Below are 20,865 nucleotides of genomic sequence, written 5' to 3'. Positions count from 1 at the left end.
TCCCACGCAGGCCTGCGTCTGGTTGGGCAGGAGGCCTGGCGAGGAGAGATGGAGCTGGGAAAGCTGGAGGGCTTCTTGGAGGAGGGGGCTGCGGCCTCGGGCTCTGGGGGGCAGAATCACCCAAAGCTTGTCCCGGTTGAGAGGGGCCCTGCCCCCTGAAGTCCATCACCACCTCCCGTGAGAAGTGCCCCACTGTCCCTGTGCCCAGAGAGGGGAGCCCGCTGCCCCCACTTCCTTCCTCAGGCTCCAGCACGGACCTGACCCTGGGAGCACGCGGCGAGCACGCGGCCCGCACGCCCCCGCACCCCCCCGCACGACCCATGAATTCTCAAAGTTGTTCCTGTTCCTGTTCCTGAGAGAAAACATTTTTGTTTTTAAAGACCAGGAATTCCAGGCTTGGGAAGGGCGTGAGCATAGGGCCTCACTCTGTGTGGGGGGCCCAGGCAGCCAGGCCTGAGACCTGGGCGCACCATCACCCCCTGCACCCCCACCCCGGCTCCCGGAGAGGGGCGCCGGGCAGGAGAGACCAGGGGCTGCTGTGACCGATGGGGTGGAGACAACCTTCACAGGGTGCATGGCCCGAGACCAACCGTGAAGGCCACCCCTCCCCAGGCTGCCCTTCAGAGCCATTAAACCCTCCGATTCCAGCCCCATACCTCCTCCAGGACCCCTTTGGGGACCGGAATCTCGTTCCTGGCTGCTCATTGGTCCCCATGAGTGGGAGGGCTCCCTCCTGGGGCCTGTCCTACCCTCTGAGCCCCCCCCATTTGCCCGGGGACTTCATCCCTCGTGTTCCAGAGAACATGCCTGGCAGGAAATGGCTTCCTCTCTGGGCCCAGCACCCCGGGGCGGGGGAGGGGAGTGGGGGGGCGGACACAGCCAGTTTGTCAGATTCCTCAGGCCGCCCCGCCCCCATGTCACTGGTCCCGGCCCCTCCGAGGCCTCAGCTCCGGCCACATCATCCCAGCGCTGCCCACTCCTCTGGCCTCCATGGCAGACCACCCGGAGCGCGCGGCCAGACGGGGTGGGGTCAGCGGCCCGCGGGCCGCGGAGGGCCGGGCGGATGGCGTGTGGGCGTGAAGGGCAGCTGGCCTGGCCGGGGAGGCGCCTGACCTGGCGGCCGTGTGTAAATGACCTCCCTCCCCCGCCCCGCCCTGCCGGTCACACCGGAGCGGAAGTCGGCCCGGGCTGACCTCCGAGGCACTTCCTGCCTCTGGAGAGGCTGCGGGAAAGGAGGTGCCGCCCGCTCATTCATTCAAGCCCTGCCCTGCCCTGCCCTGCTGACCGCCGCACCCGGTGACCGGCCCGCCCGCCCCCGCTTCCCAGGAACTCACGCCGCACCCGCGGGTAGAAAATGGAACGGATCAGTGGTTTATTGGGAACGCCACTGGTGCAAAAACAGAATATTAAGACATAAGACGCGGTACCGACAAACAGCCATCAAAATAAATACATAGATAGTCCAATAATTTAACGCGCCCGCGGCGGGCGGGGCGGGGCGGGGCGACTCCGCGGGGAAGGTCCCCTTCGGTGGGGCAGGGACGCAGCCGGCCCCCGCCTTCAGTCCTCGTCCTGGTCAGAGGGTGGGCTTCAGCCATGTCCTGCCGGCGCGGCCCGGGCCGACTCGTCCAGTGTGTGGCTCCTGCGGGGAGAGGAGGTCAGGGGCTGGGCCGGAACCGGGCGGGCCGGCCGGGCCCCCCCTGGGCGTCCCCGGAGGTCCCGATGCCACAGGTGCGAGCGGCGCCCCCGACGCGCGCCCCGGAGACGCCGAGGGCGGTCCCCTCGCCAAAGCGAACCCTCGACGGGGCAGGGCCTCCCCCCAACCGTCGGCCGTCCGGGGCCGGTGGGGGCGCGGGCGGGCGGGCGCACTCACCGCGCGGGGTCAGGACGCGCGGGCCGAGCGGGGCTCGGGGGCCGCGGGGGCCGCGGGGGCCGCGGCGCGCTCCTGGCGGAGGCGGACGTCCTGCAGGGCGCGGCGGTTCTGGAAGTCGATGAGCGCCAGCGTGATGGCCGCGTTCCAGCAGCTCTCGCCGGCGCAGCGGAAGTCGATCTCCTTGCGGTCGGTGGTGACGATGGTGAAGTAGACGTACTTGCCGGTGCGCTCCACGCAGTCCACCTTGAGGATGGAGTGGAAGCGCAGCTCCTTGGGGCGCGCGCCCGGGCCGGCGGGGAACAGGCGCAGGCGGTCGGGGGTGAGCACGCCGCGCTTCTTCTTCCAGAGCTGGAACAGGCTGTCGCTGCGCTTCTCCAGCTCGCCCTCGCGCAGCACCTCGCCGGGGGTCTTCATGTCCGCGGGGCCGGGGGCGGGCGTCGTGCTCACGGGGTGGTGGCGAGAGCAGTGTGGTCGGGCCGCCCGGGCGCGCGGCCTTTATAGCGGCCCCGCCCCTCCCGGCCCCGCCCCCGGAGACACGCCCCCGCCCCGCTCAGTGTCCCGCCCACCTGCGCCCAACCGTCCCAGCCCCCACGCCCGGCCACCGGGACGCCCGCGCCTTCCCGGCCCGCGGTCACCCTTTCCTTTATGTCTGCAAACGCACCAGGCGCCCCTCCGACCCCCCAGACCCACGGGGTGACACGCGGTCCCCACCGCGCCCCGGGCGCCGGCCGCTCGAAGGAATGTCCGGCCCTGCCCGCGATGACTCAACACCGGGGGCCCCAGGGAGCACCCGCAGCCCGGGCCGACCCAGGGCGGGGGACGGGGGTGCCCCGACCCCCCTCTCTGCCGCGCTAGCGCCCTTGGGGCAAAGCAGGTCTCGGCCCCGGTTCCTGCCTCGCCACAGGGGCCCTTCCCGGGGAGCCCCTCGCCCACCCGGCACCGCGGGCCGGGCCCACCTGGCGAGCAGGTGCTCTGAGCGCCGTCTTCTCGTCTGCGAGAAGCGACAGTAACTCCTTTCAGTAACAAGTGAGAAGTGTTACAACAGCTCCGCGGGGCGCTCCGCCGATGTGGGGGTGAAGGCCGCGCAGCCTCCGTCCGGGGTGGGGCTGTCCTCCTCCCTGCACCCCGAGCTGGAGAACCGCCATGGGGGGGTGGGGGGGAACGGCTGCGCTGGGACCGCACGTGCGGCCGGGAGCAGAGGGGAGCGCCGTGCAGGAGGCCTGTCCGCCCCGGGCGAGGGCAGCGGGGGCGGCTGAGTCATCGCCGGCGCCCTGCGTTCTATTTACCGTCTTCCTTTCAAGGGTTGAACGGGAGCAGGAACTGGTGGCCGACTCCTCCCGGTTCCCAGGGGTGGGGGTGGAGCCCGCCAAGGGGATTTCTGGGGTGCGCAGCCGCCCGGGGCCCCCACCTTCCACACCCACGGAAGCTGTGACCCAGCAGGAGTGGCAGAGTGGGGCGGTGAGAACCAGCAGCCTCCGCCTGCGGGATGGGTCCACCTGAAACGCGGGTGTCCTGGTGCCACAGAATTCAACACTTCCGCCCCTGACAGCCCGGGGCAACCCAGTGCTGGGAGCAGGCGGCGGAGCTGGAGCCCACCCTGGACCAGCCTCTCCCCCAACCCCCTACACACACACACCCCTGGCCCTGGCTGTGTGCCTCAGCCAAGCCCCGACCTCTGAGGGTGGTCCAGACCCTGGAGGGACATCGCTGGCTCAGTCTGTGCAAATGGCAGCCAGGCGGTGCCCATCTGTGTGGCTAGAGGACTGGGTGGGGGTGGGGGTGAAGGTGGGGGTGCGGACACCCCAGCCCTCCAGCCCTGGCCAGCGCAGCCTGTGCTGAGCTGAGCTGAGCGGGTCTCTGGCCGCTGGGCAGACCTGGTCCTTGGGACGGTGGGACACCAGGCACAGACCAGGGGTGCAGCCATCACTGTCCCTAGGGAGCCTCCGTCCAGCCACCCCCGGGTGCCCACCGTTCTGCAGGGACCCTCTGAGGTCCACCAGCTGCGCCCTCCCCCCACCAGGGGCCAGTTGGTGGAACCTGAACTCTGGGCAGACAGGACCAGCACTGCTTAAGGTTCTACTGTGTGCTGCAGGCCTTGCTTGTGCTGGTCCTCGCAGGAGAGGAGCCGGGGCTCGTGGTGTGTGGGGTGGGGCGGGGCGGTGAGGCCTGGAGAGCTGGGAGGACTCCCGGGGAGGCCCAGTCCCCAGGAGACGGGAGCAGGGGCCGTGAAGGTCAATGGGGTCGGTGTGCAGGCACATGCCCAGCCTCTGTGCACCGACCCAGAGACCGCCCCATGGGGGGCATGTTCCCCCTACTTTGCAGGTGTGGAAAGAGAAGCCCCAGGGAGGGGGGAGAGGCGGGGCTTGGGGTGGAGGAAGGGAGGATGTGGGAGAGCAGGAGCAGGCCAGGCTGGGAGAGTGGGGTGAGGTGCCCTGCCCGACTCGCCCACCTGGTGCTCACTCTACCCGTGGGCCAGGCCGCTCTGGGAGGGGTTGGTGGTGACCTGGGGGTTGTGCTAAGTGGGCGTCAGCGGGAGCTGGGAGGACAGGTCATCGGGGGACCCCAGGCAGAGGACCCAGAGTGACTGGTGGGAATCGGCCAGGCCCACCCAGGCAGCCTCACTCCCAACAGCCCCGCCCAGGCCTGGGACCTGCGGGGGTGGGGGCAGAGGAAGCAGCTTTGACCACCCGTGTCCAAAGCTGCTCCATCCCTGTGCAGCTCGGGCCAAACCAGGCCAAACCAGCCTGAGCCTGGAGCAAGGGGAGGGCCTGTCTCCGCCCCAGCAGGTCCCTCTGGAAATCGGACTGCGGTGCCTACTTCCCAGAAGACAGAGGCGAAGTGCTGGTCGGACATCTTTTTTTTTGGGGGGGGGGGGGCAGGGGAGCTCCCTAGACCACTTGACAGCCAGGAGCCTAGAGGACCCACCAGGAGAGCTGCCCACCAGGGACCGCCCCCCGGGGAGCAGCAGCCCAGGGATGTAGGCCCAGACTGGGAGGGAGATGAGGGTCTGAGATGACTCATGCGGGGTCACATGGCTGGCCAGCACGAGGTCCAGTCCATCCCACCGAACCCCAAGGCCTGGGCAGGCACAGCCCCCACAGGGAGCTTCTGGGTTGGGGACATGTGGTCACTACTTCTGAGAACAAAGAGGGGCTGCGCTGGGCTTTGCCTGCTCAGTGGGTATGGCCCCTGGGATACTCAGGGTCCGCAGGGACCTTCCCCAGGCAGCGAAACTGGTCCTCGAACCCCTGGCCAGGGACAATGAAGGCGCCTCTTCGAAACTCCCCGTGTGAGGTCATTTCCACAGCAGTGACGAAGCCAAGCCCTGAGGCTGCTGCCCAGCCAGCCTGTGAGGAAGGAGTGCGTCAGCGGCTGGTGCCTGGGGTTGGGCACCACTGCCTTCCTGTGTGTGTGTGTGTGGGGGGGGGTTGGGGGGAGTCCAGTCAGTCACAGGGGTCCCCTGCCTGGAAGACCCTCTCCTCTGGCCGCCTCCATGGAGCCCTCCTAGATTGCCAGGGCAAACTCTAAGGCCTGCTCCCAACTGCCACAGGAGAGGAGGGGAGGCAGGGAGCAGGGAGAACAGGGGAGAAAGGCCCACATGGCCTGGGGCTGCAGCACCTGAGAAGCGGCTGGACACCACCTGACCTGAGCCCTACACGGTCCACTGGGCACAGCCTGTGGTCCAGGCCTGCCCCCTGCTGGGAGCTGCAGCCTGGGAAAAGGGAGGCCCAAGGGCAGAAGGGGGAGGCCTGCTCCCACCTGGGTTTCGGGCTCCGGCTCAGCCTGGCCTTGGCTCATTAAAGCTGTGCCCCTTGTTGCTGTCGCTGCCTGAGCCCCTCCGCTGGAGTCTGCCAGGCGGGCCCCACCTCACAAGGCCCTGGGGGTCCAATGAGAAAGTGACGCTACCCCGACCTCTCACCCTGGATCCCTGGGGAGCCCCTCGTCCCTCAGTGCCCTGCTTAGAAGGCTGTCAGCTCCCGGCACGCAGAGACAATGTCATTCTTTGGGGCCCCCAGGTGCTCAGAAAACATTTTTGGGGAAAAGGGGGAACTAGAAAGTGTCGACCTCACTGTCTAAAGACCTCACCCTGGTCAGAGCCAGGGAAGCTGGAGACTGCTTGTTGGTAAAACCAGAGGATGGGGGGGGGGGGGGGAGGCGCGGATGGAGTGGGGGCCAGGCCGCTGGAAGCCTGATGAGCAAGTGCATGAAGGAATGAGGCCGGAAGGGCAGGCAGTCAGCCCTCGGGCCGCTGCTGGAAGTGGGGGCAGCCTGCGGTCGGGGAAAGACCCCAGACCTCCTGTCCCCCAGCTTCCCTCCTGCTGTCCGAGAGGGTGCTCTGTGTGCGGAGGCAGAGGCCGGCGGCTAATCAGCAGGCACTGGGTCTGAGCACGAGAGGCCTCCTCTGCAGGCTCCCCAGCCACTGGGGGACGGGACGGCTCCACAGGCAGGCACCCAGATCCCGGAGGAGCTCTGGGAGTCGCGAGGGTGCCTGCCGGCTCCACCTGCCTCTCCGGGGCCTGGCACAGTCGGCTCAGGGCCAGGCCTGTTAGGTTGTCATGGAAAGTAACATCCGGCCGCCGCCCAAGCACAGTCAGCATGGCCAGGCGGGGCCAGTGACTGGCACAGTGGTGACACCTGGGGTGGGTGGAGCAGTGTCTGGGGCACCAAGGTGACTTGGCCTGGGGGGGAGGGGTGCCGGGGAGCTGCCATGGGACCTGCCACAGGCTGGAGGGGTCCCAGGCAAACAAGGTGCCTGGAGACCCTCACCAGCTTCTGGGGGGGGGGGGGGGTAACCCTGCTGGTCGGGACCACTGTCTGCGTCTCTTGGTGAGGGGCCGAATGCTGGCTCTGAGGCTCTGCCGCCTCCCCTGCCCCCCAGACATGCCCGAGGTTGAGCGGAGGGGGTGAGCCTGCCTCCCGAGGAAGGAGGTCGGGAAGTCATTCTGACCGGAAGGGACCAAAGTCCGGGTGCAGCCACACTGGGTGGCGGGCGGCCAGCTGGCGGGGAGCCGAGGGCAGCCCACACGGGGCGACAACGGCAGGACTCCACGCCCACAGCCCTTCTCCAACCAGGGGCTCTGAAGCAGGAGGGCCGGTGAGGGAGAACAGCCCCCCTGGAGCTCCCCGCCACGGGCACTGGGGGACAGGGCACACGCTCTGAGCAGAGAGAGGGGCCTCCTCAGGGCAGGACGGAGGTCAGCAACACCGAGACCAGCCTGGCTGAAGCCGAGGCCCCAGCCCCCCACCCTCCACCCCCTCACGGCTGGGGCAAGGCCTGGAGGAGCCTCCTAGCAAACCCCTCTGAGAACAGGAGCCCTGGGCTGAGGGGATGGCTGGGCCCCAGCGTGGCCCCTGCACCACGAGACAGGAGCCAACAGGAGCCATGAGCCGGCACCTGCTGAGCTGCGTGGCCACCGCAGGGATGGACAGAGGCTGCTGCCAGGCAGTGGGTGACCACAACTCCTGACCCCTCAAGAGGAAAACAAGCGTTTTAAGTGGAACCCCCCATTGTGGGGGCTTTTGAAAAAGGAGCTCCAATGAGGTGTAAATCACACCCGTAAACGACGCGTACCCACCTGAGGCCAGTCCAGCTGACAAATGAACACACCTGTGTGACCACTTCCTTCTCCGGACAGGGCCCCGCCGACCCCAGGGGATGCCGAGCAGGTCCGAGGTCAGACCCGGTCCCCACCGGCCCCCCCCCCCCCTCAGGTCATGCTTTCGAGATCCCTGTGTTGTGGGGGTCCTGATGCTGGGGACACTCTGTTGTGGGATACAGAGCATTGCCAGCACCCCACCTTTACTGCTGGCACCTGGCGGAAGCACTGAGCTGCCTGGGGAAGGGGAACCCCTCTCAGGCGAGGTGCCAGGAGAGCTCAGAGAAGGCAGCGGGACCCAGGGCAGTCTTGTGTGACAGGCGACACCCAGGTCGAGGGAGGCCACACAGCCTCGGACAGAACAAGGGCGGCCTGGGGAGTCGCCCTAAGGACCGAGGGTGGGAGAGGGCAGCAGGGGCCGCAGGGACGGAAGGTGGACTTGGACACCCTCCAGGTCACCAGAAAGCATTGTGACGTCTGGGCCCAGAGTGGCTGGGCTGGTGGCTGGGCGTATGGCAGTCCAGGGACCGTGGGGACAGAAGCAGCAGCCAGACGGGCAGTATGGGTCCTGGGTGGCTGCAGCTCCCAGGCGAGTGGGCCCTAGGCGAAGGGTATGGGGCCCAGAGCGGAGTGTATGGGAGCGGAGTGTATGGGAGCGGAGTGTATGGGAGTGGAGCGGAGTGTATGCCGCCCAGAGCACACTGCCCCACCCAGGGGCTCAGTCCCAGGGACACGCCCACTTTCCTGAAAGCCTGTGCTACGGGAGAGCTGGAACAGAGGGCAGCCTCCCGCTCTCAGCCTCTCGTTTTCGCTCCCTTGGGTGCAGCGCTCCGAAAGGGAATGGGAGCTGCCACTGTGATTGGGGCAGCGGGAGAGGGCTTTCCCTGGAAGACTGTTCCCCAAGAGGCCAGCGCTTCCCTGCCAATGACCCGGGACACACTCTGTGCAGCATCTCTGACCCTGCAATTAACCTGTGAACATGTGCTCACAACCGAGGCCCAGGGCGGCCAGCGCCAGGCTCGCCTCTGCAGCCCGCCCTCGGGGGCGGGGGGACAAGGCCCGAGCAGCATCCTCAGGCCGGGTTCCGGGAGGAGCCCGCCCTCTCGTGCAGAGTGAGGAGCCAGCAAAGGGCTCCCCGGGGCCTGGAGACCAACAGGCAACTACACGCGGCCGGAGGAACAAAAGGAAGACCAGACACGGGCCCGGCCTCTGCCCCACCTCAGAGCTGCGGGGAGTGCGACCACCCCCTCCCCACCCCACAGAGACACACAGGCGGGCTCAGGTTTCACCACTTTAATAGATACTCTAACTAGTCTGTACAAATCGAAAACAGCATCTTCAGTTACAAATGTGTCTAAGTAATAAGGCTGAGCACTCCCCAGGCCTGGTCCGTGCGCCCGCCGTGGGCCCGTCGCCAGCTGCCAGGGACCAGGGACCAGGGAACGCGGTCACACACTCGGAGCCCCACACGCCAGCCAAGAACAGGTCGCTCTGAACCCAGGGCTTTAAGACACGATGGACCTGGGGCTGAGAAATGGGAGCTAAGGAGACGCGACACTTACACACGAGCACACCTGTGCCCCGCCCAGCCCTCCCCACAGAAGATGGGCACAGGGCCCTGCCTGGCTAAGAGGGGTCCCCACAGCAAGGAGTCGATGGTGGCGCCACCAGCCGCAGTGGCAGGAGGGAGCGCATCCTCCCACACAGGCCTCGCTCCCAGAGGAGCCGCCACCACCTCCCCCATCCCCTCCCCAGGTCTCTAGTCACAAACATGGTTTCAGAAACCTGAGGACCAGCGCCAGCACGCACCCGAGGCTCACAGCGCAGAGGAACAAATAAATACGGGAACGCACCACCCACGCTGACCCTCAGCACGGTGGGCGCCACGACCCACCCCCACCCCGAGGAAAAGAAACCAAAGTAAGAGCCCCCGGCAGCACGGACGCTCCCTGGCTCCGCCCAGACAGACAGAGGGCCAGGGGGCTGGGCACGAAGCGGGTGTGTCTCCAAATGAGAGATGGGAGCAGATGCTCCCGACTTGTGTCCTGGGCTCGGGGACCTTCCCACCCCGCGTGGTCTACGGGCCCCCAAAGGTGGGCCTGGGGAAGTCTACTGAGCTGCACCCAAGGCCGCGGCGGGTGCGGGTTAGATCAAACCTCCTACTCCTGAAACGCATGTAAGTGGCCGCTGTACAGGTTAAGCAAAATAATAAGGAAAGAGGAAGTGAAGTGAAAACCATGCACTTGAACAAGGTCGGTGTGGGCGCTGCCGACAGGTCGCTGCTCACTGCTGCTTGCACTCCGAGGGCTGGCTGGGCTCCTTCTGCCAACAAGAGAGAGAGGCTTGTGAATCGCCCACGTCCCTCCACCATGTCCCACCACCAGGAAACCAACACTCAACTGTGCACTAACAGGCCTGTAAAACAGTAACAAGCCCAGCTGGTGTGGCTCAGTGGTTGAGCGTTGACCTATGAACCAGGAGGTCACCAGACTGAATCCAGGTCAGGGCCCAGGCCCGGGTTGCAGGCTCGATCCCCAGAGTGGGGCGTGCAGGAGGCAGCCGATCCATGATTCTCTCTCATCATTGATGTTTCTCTCTCTTCCTCTCCCTTCCTCTCTGAAGTCAGAACATATATATTTTAAAAAGTAATAAAAATATAAGCCAACCTCCCGGAGAAATGCCACAGCAGAGCTGCCTGTTTTGTTTAAAAGGCCCGTGAGACCCTCTCATTCTGGGCAAGGCAGCGGGAGGCCCGGGCAGAGCGGCCCACTTGTCAGCAAGTGACAGGAGACCCGCTCCCAGGCTGGAAGGCAGCCGGGGGCTCTGGGTGCCCAGGCACTGCCCGGTGAGTCAGCACAACACCCCCTCCCCCGACAGGGTCCACACTTGGATCTGGACGGGCTCCTGTCCCAGCCCCACGCCCGGGGGGGCTGCCTCTTCCTCGGGGCCCCTCTCCTTGATAATGAGGAATGCCCGGAAAGCCACGACTCCAAGATCCACAGACAAGCCGCCACCCTCCCAGGAGCCCCCAAGTGGGAAACCTATCCTTCCAGATAAGGTAGAGGGGAGTCCCCCCAGCCCTGAACCACTTCAGTGTGAGCTGTCGTGTGTAATCTGACCACTGGAACTACACCTGCGCCTCACAAATGCTGTGGGCAGCAGAGCGGGTGCACCCATCCGTCCGAGCTAAGATTACCAACCTCTCAGGAACCCATCCGGCATGCCTATGATGGCCTCAGCACCCAGGGCCGAGAAGAAACACCTGGGACGCTGCCGCCGACACCCTCAGGTGTGAGCTGGGCTCCAGCTGGTCTTTGGGAATCACGTTTAAGGGATGACGTGCACGTAAAGGAGGCATACAGACAAGCAGCAGCCTCGGACCCGGGTCCAAGCTCCCGATTAGCACACGAAATGGAAGGAGCACAGGACAAGCCGGGACCCACAGGCTGGCCCTGTGTCTGCCCAGCCCTGCCCAGGGCTGGTGGCAGGCCTCTCGGGGCTGGGGGCCCTGCCCTGTCACTGAAACACCAACACAACACACCGACCTGCAATCCGAGCCGACAGAGCTCAGCACCAAGCAGCGTCCTCTCGGGGGAAGAGCCGCGTGCTGGCCCCGAGCTGCGGCCGGAGCAGAGTGCTCAGGAGCCTGCAGAGGTGACAGGGGGCTTTCCCCGCCGCCTCGACATAAACGACACACCATGTCACGTGACGCAGGGACGCTGTCAGCTACACTGTGGCTTACGCAGGGGGCACGAGCTGCCTGCTGGTCTAAACGCCACCCCCGCGTGGCTGTGAAGACGCTAGAGGAAGAGTCCTCGCCCACACCAAGGCCAGGAGGGGCTGTGGACACAGGACAAAACAGAATGCAGGCCGAGCCTCCTGTTTCATGCCAGTGTGATGGCAGCGTGGTCACTCCATGCCGATGATCAAGGCAGAGGAGTTGGTGTTTCAAAGGCACAAACTTATAGCCCAAACCTTGCCAATCCGGGGACCACAGAAGGGTGGCTTGAGCGGCTAACAAGCGCCGCTGGGCATGGCGCTCCGGTCACCCAGGTCCTCCGCTCCAAGCCCAGGCTGCACAGCTCGTGACGCTCAGAGGAGCCGGCAGGTGGGGAGTGAGCTTCAGGTGCAACCTGGCAGCCAAGCTCCTCAGACACGTGGGCGCAGCAATGCCAACACGCAGGCAGGTGAGTGGCCCTGACCTAGCGCCCAGATCCTCTCTTCACTGTGGATGCACCTTCAGCCCGCTCTGCGCCCCCACGAATGTGACAGGACAGTGCGACAGACCCTCAAAGGCCCCACCTGAACTCGCACCAGCACCAGGCGCCTCTGACAGGAAGTCCCGGCTCTCACAGGCACAGCCCAGGAACCACTGCCTCTGGCCGTAGAACCCGACTTCCCGCTGCTTGCGTGTCTGCCTCCGGTTCCCCGCTTCCTCCCGCTGCTGCGCCCCAGCCTGGCAGTGCTGAGTGTCCACAGGTGAGCCCAGGATGACGCACGCCCCTGCAAGTGGCCTGGGCTTGCTGCTGCTGCTGCTGCTGCTAAGACCAACAGCTGGATCTGCCGCTGAGTTAGAACCGCAGAAACCTCAACACACGTGCTAATGCCCACACCACACGGCAGTCGCTTTTCAGGTAAGAAACTGGCACAAGCTTGGCCCCCCACTACCAACTGGCTGCACAAGGAACAGAGGCACGTCCAGAAACATCGCGGGGTCGACTCCGACTGCCTGTGAGCAGGCGTGGCACAGGCACAGGGACTGAGGGAGCAGCAGGGGCGGGGAAGCCGAGACTGCCTCCAGGAGGCCCCGGCAGACTGCCCACCTCCCAGAGCCTCCCCTCTGTCCTCTTCCTGGAAGGCAGTCCTGTCGTCGAGAAAAACACCACACCAGTGACCCCTTGGCTACGTGGGCAGCAAGAAACACTGGGCTTGGCAAGCAGGACCCAGAGTGGTGGCGGCTGGCCAGTTCCACGGGTGCACACGGCCCCACACACGAGGGCTGGTCAGGAGGCCCGTGGCCGCCTGGCCCGTGCACCCGCACAGCAGCCTGCTCTGCCCGTCACAACAGCATTGTCATAAGCACAGATCAACAATTTGGAAGTTAGGAATGAATGGAATTCCACCTTACCTAGAAACGCATGATTAACAGACAAAAATTACACCTAAACGGGGAAAGAAACGGAAAGGCAGGGTCAGTCAGCATGAGGAAAGGAAGCGCACACGCTCTCAGGAGGGAGCAGCCCCATCTCAAGTACGGAAGGAAGGGCTGCAGCTGCGGCTGAGCACAGCCTCCACGCACAGCTTGGCCTTCCCCGACTCTGCTACTCTCCACTGCCGCCCAGACTAACAAATGCCTCTGCACAGGTGCCATCTGACAGAGGGACGGGGGGACGGGGGACGGGGGACAAGGGGACAGAGGGAACAGGGAGACGGGTGGGACAGAGGACAGGGGGATGGGAGGACAAGGGGACAGAGGGAACAGGGAGACGGGTGGGACAGAGGACGGGGGGACAGGAGGACGGGGGTACGGGAGGACGAGGGAACGGGGACAGGGGGACGGGGGACAGGGGCTCACAAGGACAAGCCTGCGTCTGCCCACACGGCTGACAGTTCTAGCATTCACAGCACCACCCACTCCCAACAAACACCTCGAGACGTCATGGGGTGAGTGCCAACAATCCTCTCCCTTCTGCCAGGTCACGTGCCATGTGGTGACAGTGCCCAGAACACAGGACGTGAGGGGACAGGACGGACACCAGGAGGAACAACAGGAGCTGAGCGCCCGCTGACGTTGAGCCGCGCCCCAGGGCAAAGAACACACCTGGGGCTTGGCACGGCAGTGTCAGGGGTCACCACCACCCAGTTCTGTTAACTCACAGACACCCCCCAACTCCTGTCCCCCAAGCGTGAAGCACTCAAGGCCAGGCCCCCGGTCTGCGCCTCTCCAGCTGGCACTCAGGTGCGCACAGGTGTGTTGAATAGTTACCGTGACGGACAGGCCACTGTGAAACGATGAACGCTTCGGTGAGCGCATTTACAGTCTGCCCCCGCCCCTCGTTCCCCAGCAGGAACTCCCGCGGTGAGCATGCGTGCACAGGGACACGTGGTGGTACAGACGGTGACAAGACCAGGCTTTGCACGCACAGCGTCGGGCACAATGCACTTGGGGAAAGACGGGGACACGCACACACGGTGAGCGAGAGGCGCGCTACGAAGGCCGGTGACGTGAGGAGCGAGTCCTTGGGAGGCCGTGCTGCAGTTAGTGCGCATCAAGTGGCAAAGCACCTGGTTTCAGCCAATCAAGAGCAGGAGTACAACTCCGGACTCACAAGTACAATTAATGGGGCTGTTCACTCATTTTTGTCATTTTTTATAAAAAGCTTCCTAGTTTATTTTAAATTATGAGAAATCTAGACTTAATTTCTAAGCATTCTCAGCCCAAGTACAATTGTAAATTATACTTACATTTTCATGCCTCTATTTAAAAAATAAGGACGCCCCCCCCCCCCCAAAGTGCCATCTTTGCATCCTTTCCAAAAACAAGTACACCAGTGCACTGTGTGCCAGTGACATCATCACCAGCACGAGACCAGGCGAGGGACACAGCCCGAGCAGAGCTGGGGAAGGAGGCACTGGCCACTCGCACACCCGCCGTTCCAGGCACTGAGCAGTCCCGCTCGTGTTCCTGACACCCCGCCACCGTTCTAATTGGAGGAACGCGCCAGGTGCCTCGCCCGGTGCCTGGGAGTGGGCAGTTCCAGAGCAACTCACCTTGAGGCTCGCGTCGGCATCGTCCTCTTCCTCCCCCTCCTCGTCGCCTTCCAGCTCCTGTGTGGAGAGGAGTGAACAGGACTTCACACTAGAGTCATGCTTCAGTTCAGAAGGAAAGCAATCGCTACCCACAACTGACTACGTCCTTTGGACTCATAATTTTTCTGAGTATCTTTTGGTTCTTAGGCCTGAAATCAACATATCGCTGATTCTGTGGATTGAACCATTATTTCCTAAGAAGCTTTTTCATCAGCCAAATGCAGGGTCCAACGGGACCTGCCACGGCACCTGCCACCTATCTGCAGTTCTCAGCAGGGCCCACGCCTGCCGTGTCACACAAAGGGATGTAACAAGGCCCCGGGGCTCACACGCTGTCCCCTCCGCAGAGCAAGCCGAACCCCTCCCCGCCCACCGGGGCACTGAGCTGCCACATACAAGCTGGCCTTACCTCCTCTTCTCCTTCCTCACCTTCTTCAAACTGAAAAAGAAGGGAACACAGTTTAGGTTTTGAAAGTGTGGAGGCAATCCAACCGACACTGCCCTGTCCAGGGCCCACTGGTCAGGCCTAGGAAAGGCCGGCAATCCTGCTCGGACTGAGCAGAGGGCAGCGTGACTCCAGGCCAAGTGCTGCAAGCCATCTGCTGCTGGGCATGCCTGGGCACCATGCCACGGCTGGCCAGGGCCAGCACTGCAGGAATGCTTGCTCACAAGCCCTGCCCCTTTAATAGGATGCCAGTCAAAAGGACTAATAATGGGGGTGAAGAAAGGAGACTGCCAGCTTGGGTGTGCTGGGCCAACCAGGAAACTGGCTGATGCTGAGCTCAGCACACAGCAGCACAGGAATCTACGGATCATTTTATGTCTCCAACAGGCTCAGGAATGGGTTTGCGGAGCTTCTACGGGCACCCTTTCATGGGGGCCTCCTTTAGAGAGATCTCAGAGGCCTGTCTCCACCCATCTCACACTTGGTAGAGCTGGTTATATGTGGGGGCGCACAGCCCCTGGGACGAGCAAGACGACCCAGAAGATGGAAGACACACCAGAACTCCCGCCTTCACTTTGTCGTGTGACCAGCATTTCCTAAACCCTAAGTCTTCGCAAGCACGTGACGTGGCCGAGCACGGGCCGAGCTGTGTGGACACGTACCCGAGCCCACAACGCCCTCCCGCCCGAACCACACAGCCCAGCAGGGCCTTCAGCACAGAAGACTGAAGGGAGCAGGCCTGCATGGCGACAGGTGCAAGGGAGCAGACCTCACAAGCAAGGAAACCTGGAGGCACCAGGAGCCGCCAGAGCTCTAAAAGCAAGGCATGAACATCACCTGAAGCGCCCCTCCAGCAACAAGCTACACAGCAGAACTTGGGGCCCGGCCAGCGTGGCTCAGTGGGTTGAGTGTCAACCTATGAACCAGGGGGTCAGGGTTCGATTCCTGGTCAGGGCACAGGCCCAGTTGCAGCTCGATCCCAGTGTGGGTGTGCAGGAGGCAGCCCGTTACTGGTTCTCATCACTGGTATTTCTCTCTCCCCCTCTCCCTTCCTCTCTGAAGTCAGTAATATATACACACACATACTGAACACAACAGAACTTTGTGACCAGTAATCAGGAGGTGATGGACACAGGACTGGTAGGTCCTGGGAGGTGTGCTCGGGGCCACCCCCACTCTGGCTGGGGACGGCTCGTCTCCGCGCAGCGATCTTTCTGCAGAGCGCGGCCCGCACCCCTTTGAGGTCACGGAGCCACAGGCCAGCACGAACTGGCTCTGCTGCTGATGACCGCGTGGTGCGGTCAGACCTCTGTGAATGAGGGTCCCTCCTGTTTGGCAGTGACCCAAAGCTGACAGGGACCACCTGCCTCCCCCACTGCGGTGACCTCTCCGTTCCCTCCACGTCCCCCTGAACACCAACAGCAGCCATGTGTCCTGGGCCGGGCTCCGCAGACACATACATTGTCGTCGTCCTCTATGGCCTCCCCCGTGAAGTACAGCACGGCCCTCGGGACGATCCGCTCACGGAAGAAGTGTCCGATCTCAAAGTCGGAGGCCAGCGTGAACTCGGAATCTTCATCCTGCGAGGGAAGCCGACGTGGTCACTCCTTTCAGCGGGACTGACACTGTTCTCACATTCCCGCCCCGGTAACGGGATTACAGCCCCAGGGCCAGCCCTGCCCGGTGACAGGCCACGAGGTTCAGCTGCTTTAAAGGCACAGCAGTGCAATGGCAGGGAGGCAGCAAAGTGCAGCCCAACGGGGAACAGAGGGCAGTGAACACAAACCCGCCCCCCCCCCCCCCCCCCGGGTTCCGGGAAGAGGAACAGGTTACAGAGAAGGTAGGTAACTACTGAGGAAATGCACTCTACAGCCAGTAAGAGGCTTTCAGTAACGACACAATCTTACCAGCGATTCTCCATCCCCGGACGCTGGAAAAAACAAAACACACCCGGTTACAGTGAGAAGCAAACGCCGGCCCCACAGGAAGCACAGCTGCAGAGAAAGCGAGCACCTCCCAGCTCAGCCTTCCCCGCACCTGCTGGTGGGCGCCCACAGCACCTGTGCCCGCTCCCCGCATGCCTGGGCCCTGGGCGGGCCCCCAGATGCAGGATGCCAACCTTCTGAGGCCCTGACAGCAGTTCAGGATTAACGGGTGGAAAGGTGGCTACGTGGCGGCTGTGGCCACGAGTGCGCCTGCGCTGTGAGTAGAGCTTCAACTCGTGTCCTGCAAAGCCTCACGTGACCGTGCAGTAGACAAGGGGACTGGCCCTGAGCTCCCCACCCCAGAGAGGTCAGCACTGCACTCCTGTCTGTGTGGAGGAGGAAGGAGCGAACACGCCGACACCTTCCTGCACGTGAGGAACTGCCCTGTGGGCCGGGAGTCACTGTCACTGCCCACCCCAGAGAGGACGCTGAGATTAGGTTCCACACACGACAGACTGGGCTCAACTGAGTATGACAGGCAAACCAGTCATTAAATCCGCCCTTAGTGAAGCCCAGTGACATTCAAATGATCAAGGGATTCGAATCCCTAATCTTAGCGGTGCTGGTCCGAGGCCCTCACTGAACTGCAGGCCTCAGCCCTGCCTGTCCATCCTCTGGAGTCTCCGCCTCTCCCCTGGCTGTCAGCGAGGCCGTGCAGCGAGGCCATCACAGCGAGGCCGTCACAGCGAGGCCGTCACAGCGAGGCCGCTGCAGAGATTGTGCAGTGCCAGCCACTGTGGAGACGGCGGAGGCCCAAGTGCCAGGGTCGAAACACCACCCACGAGGCAGCGGTCCCCAAGCCTTGGCACACGAGCACCCCACGGCTGTTTAAGGTTCAGATTTGAGGGCCCGGCCTGAGGGTTAGGGATCAGCACAAGGACCTCCACCAACGTGACCTCTGGACCCGTTTTGTGGGTTTAAGGACACAGAGGCCACTGGACTGGCCATTTTATGTTTCCTTCATTTCAAAAATCATGTCATCAATGTTGATGTTTTTCTTGGCTACCCCATCCCTGCCTCCCACTCTCACCTTGTTTTCACAGAGCTCATCCCGTGTAGTGATGTGCATGTGATTGCTTTGAAAATAGCAACTGAAGCTATCATGTACGTCCATAAAGGTCTCCCCCATTAGGTGTGCAGTTGAATGTTGCCTGGTACACTTGGTGTTGTGCAGCCACCACCACAATTCCAGAAACCACCCCCACAAAGGATCAATCCCCAAGCCCGCGAGTCTACTTCTTTCCATTTTGATTTTATCAAGTATTTTAAATCCAGTTTTAAGGAAACTCCCCCAAAGCGCCTCTGTGTCATGACTCCAGCAGGCTCCCGAGGGATCTCCCAAACAGGGACACTAAGGGAGCACAGTCATGGCTGTTCTTACCCCCAAACCAACACACACCGACACCTTCTGGGCTCAAAGACAAATCGCAGAAAACAGCCACAACGATGAGACAGGGCTGCGAGCTGAGCGGGAGCTGGACGAAGGGGCACGAGCTCAGAGACAAGGTCAAAGCCAACGGCTCAGGCCTGAGGAGCTGCGTGAGGCGCCGGAATGACAGCCCGGAGGCGCCCGGTCCGCGGCAGGGCCGCAGCTCGTCATCTCAGCCTGGCTTTAAGCGTGGAAGGTAAAGAGCCAATGGGTCTTCTCGTTTCCTCGTACCCGTGCCGACACAGCCAACTGCCCCGCCTCACGTTCTCTCGGGGTTAGAAAGTTACACTGAGGTGTCCCAATAGTTTACTCTCACAGCCAGCAGCTCGCCTTTCCAGCTCGAGGCCCATCTTTACGTTATCGCTCGGGGGAAACAACACTCGAAACAGAAGCTTCCAAGCTCTGCTTCGGCCTCAAGTGCCCCTCAATGGAGATGCACACACGGAGCGCCACGACAGGAACATTTCCAAGCGCCCCGGCCCCACCAAGTCCTGGCTGGGGCAGAGCTGCAGCGCAGGGGCTGCGAGCAGCCTGGAGACGGAGGGAGGCGTGGGAGGCCCTGCAGGCACTCTGAGCTTCCTACCATGGAGCCTGGGGTGCCGCCTTGTCCTCCCGTCCTGCTGCCAGGGCCCCATGCTGCCCCCCTGCACCCGTGAGCACAGGTGCCTCTGACACAGTGCCATCCCCTTACCAGCCCAGCTCGCAGGGGCAGGACAGACCCTGGGGCTACGAGCTCTTTCACAGAAGCACAGGCCCCGCTACCCAAAGGCAGAGGGTTCCTACAAAACTGTTCTTAAGCGGAAAGGCAGAAAGCCAAGAAGCAACTATCATTCATTTAGACGGAAATGTTTTTGTGTTCTCAGAACCAAAAAATAACCTACAAATCATACCAAATGGCACACAGGGCCTAAAATAACGCCGACATACGGTACAAGCAGGACGATGTGATAAATACACACTCTGCATACCTGCCAATCTCGAGTGGCACTTTACCCACCAGTCACCACTTCGCTGCTGGCAGCACCAGCCCTGGCTGCTTTCAAGGTGCCCTGTGCCTACACATGGTACGGATGGCGGGTGCAGGCAAGATCAGCACACACACTGCGTCTTTATTTTGCTCATAAAGATGGACGTTCCGTCCAACCTTACGCTGAGCGTCACCCTGCGGAGCTCCTAGGCTCTGCTCACACCTTAGTGTGTGTCCTGCTAACAAAGGCACAGGATCACGGGCAAAGCCCAGGACCCGCCGCCGGAGCCGGGGCTGGAGGCGAAGGTGCTGAGCGTGGTCCTGGGAACGGGCTCGAGGTGCCGCCGTCCCAGCAACGGCTCATGTAAAAGAAACGCTGAATGCTGTCACCTCTCACCTTCTCTCGTAAACACCAAAAACCCTCTCTGATTTCTCTGGGTCAGTAGGACAGATGCCCGCCAGCAGGTCTTTGGTAAAAGCTGAGCGGCAGGACAGGGCCTTCCGGGAAGCAGGGGACACCCCTCACCTTTCAGCGGACTGAAGAAGTTGAAAAAGGAATCATTGGGGACTTGCTTGGTGATGGTTCTGACGGTGCCTCGACCCTTGTGTTTCTGCTTTTTCTTGATCGTTTTGACGGTAACGTTTTTTCCTTTCTTCCAGTCAATAGTGCACCTGCAGGGGCACGACAGCCATCAACACACACTTCATGAGAAAAGCCGACCACAGTGCAGAGAACAAGCAAACCACGACTCTACGCTTAACCTGGACAGTTTCATAAACCCACCTGCAAGCAAGCATGACCGCGCATGAAGCTCACCTGCAGGCAGTGACAGAAACGGGCTGCCTGCCACCACCCTGACAAAGCAGTGCCTCAAGCTCGGGCTTCTGCAGGGCAAGGGCACCAGTACCCCAGGCCTCCTCGGCTGGAGGCTTGTGTGCGTCAGCCCAGACGCTGCAGCGTGTTTTCTGTGAACAACCCCGATCAAGGCTGGGCACAGGCACCTCCAGAGCCTGTCACCTGCTGCCCTTGGACAGCCCCCCCACCCTCCCCGAGTGCACCTGAAGTCACCACTCAAATCCCAATTCTCAAGGCAACTGAACTGAGTGGGACAAGCTGGAGAAAGGAAGGTGACCCCCGCCAATACCGAGGACCCGGACACAACACAGCAGTTCCCCGTGTGCTGCGTGGTGGGTGGGGCACAGCTGCTTTCTAGCCCTTGAACCACCTTGGACCACAGGTAACACCTGACAGCACCTGGACGGTGCTGGCCCTAGAAGCACCGGAAAGCCAGGCCTCCTGTCACCAGGGCGGCCCGGACAGTGGCCCTTTCTAACCCTCGCCACTGAGTCACGAGGACTTTGAGGTCTGAATTACTCAGACGGAGGGTCATGAGGACAAGCACGAGGTCCCAGCGGGTAAAATAACGTTTCAGTTTCGGAGAAACCAGTCCCAAGCATCTCCAACTGCCCAAGAGGAACAACTCAAACTACACTCCCTCCCTGGGGACCTACAGACTGGAGTCGCCAAGGTGCTCAACCCGAGTCCAAGGACAAGCACGCTGACCCCATCTGCAAAGCCAGCCCCTGGCGCACTGCTCTGCGCCGACTCATGCGGGCTGCCGGCCACAGCCGGACGGACGGGGCCGGGGAACCCGATCCCCTCAGGAAAATGAGGAGCCGGGCCACTGCCCCAAAGCCTCCCATGTGTCCACGTGACACACTTCCCAGCGCTGCCATCACATCCCCCACAGAAAACGAC

The 20,865-nt window shown here is 62.8% G+C and overlaps 2 protein-coding genes across 5 annotated transcripts in view; both read right to left on the bottom strand.

Annotated features, from left to right (window-relative positions):
- Window positions 1-1,348: 1,348 nt before the first annotated feature.
- PHLDA2 (pleckstrin homology like domain family A member 2) lies at window positions 1,349-2,368 on the bottom strand. Its single transcript, XM_036295933.1, has 2 exons — window positions 1,874-2,368; window positions 1,349-1,642 (listed from the first exon to the last, which is right to left on the bottom strand). Exon 1 carries the CDS (start codon window positions 2,285-2,287, stop codon window positions 1,883-1,885), a length of 405 nt encoding a protein of 134 aa, XP_036151826.1. The 5' UTR covers window positions 2,288-2,368; the 3' UTR covers window positions 1,349-1,642; window positions 1,874-1,882.
- Window positions 2,369-8,748: 6,380 nt separating this feature from the next.
- The window catches only part of NAP1L4 (nucleosome assembly protein 1 like 4), a 34,945-nt gene continuing 22,828 nt past the window's right edge, over window positions 8,749-20,865 (bottom strand). For 3 of the 4 annotated variants that reach the window (XM_036295928.1, XM_036295929.1, XM_036295930.1), the window contains exons 10-15: window positions 19,633-19,778; window positions 16,633-16,655; window positions 16,186-16,305; window positions 14,690-14,719; window positions 14,242-14,298; window positions 8,749-9,792 (exon numbers count right to left, since the gene is read on the bottom strand). In XM_036295928.1, coding sequence (XP_036151821.1) covers window positions 9,754-9,792; window positions 14,242-14,298; window positions 14,690-14,719; window positions 16,186-16,305; window positions 16,633-16,655; window positions 19,633-19,778 — 415 coding nt within the window. In that variant the 3' untranslated portion in view covers window positions 8,749-9,753. Of the gene's footprint in view, window positions 9,793-12,598; window positions 12,633-14,241; window positions 14,299-14,689; window positions 14,720-16,185; window positions 16,306-16,632; window positions 16,656-19,632; window positions 19,779-20,865 lie in introns of all 4 variants that reach the window. The other variant, XM_036295927.1, reaches the window with a different exon arrangement.

This window comes from Myotis myotis, unplaced genomic scaffold (genome assembly GCF_014108235.1).
Source record: "Myotis myotis isolate mMyoMyo1 unplaced genomic scaffold, mMyoMyo1.p scaffold_m19_p_27, whole genome shotgun sequence".
Lineage (NCBI taxonomy): Eukaryota > Metazoa > Chordata > Mammalia > Chiroptera > Vespertilionidae > Myotis > Myotis myotis.
This window is presented reverse-complemented; position numbering and strand designations above follow the sequence as displayed.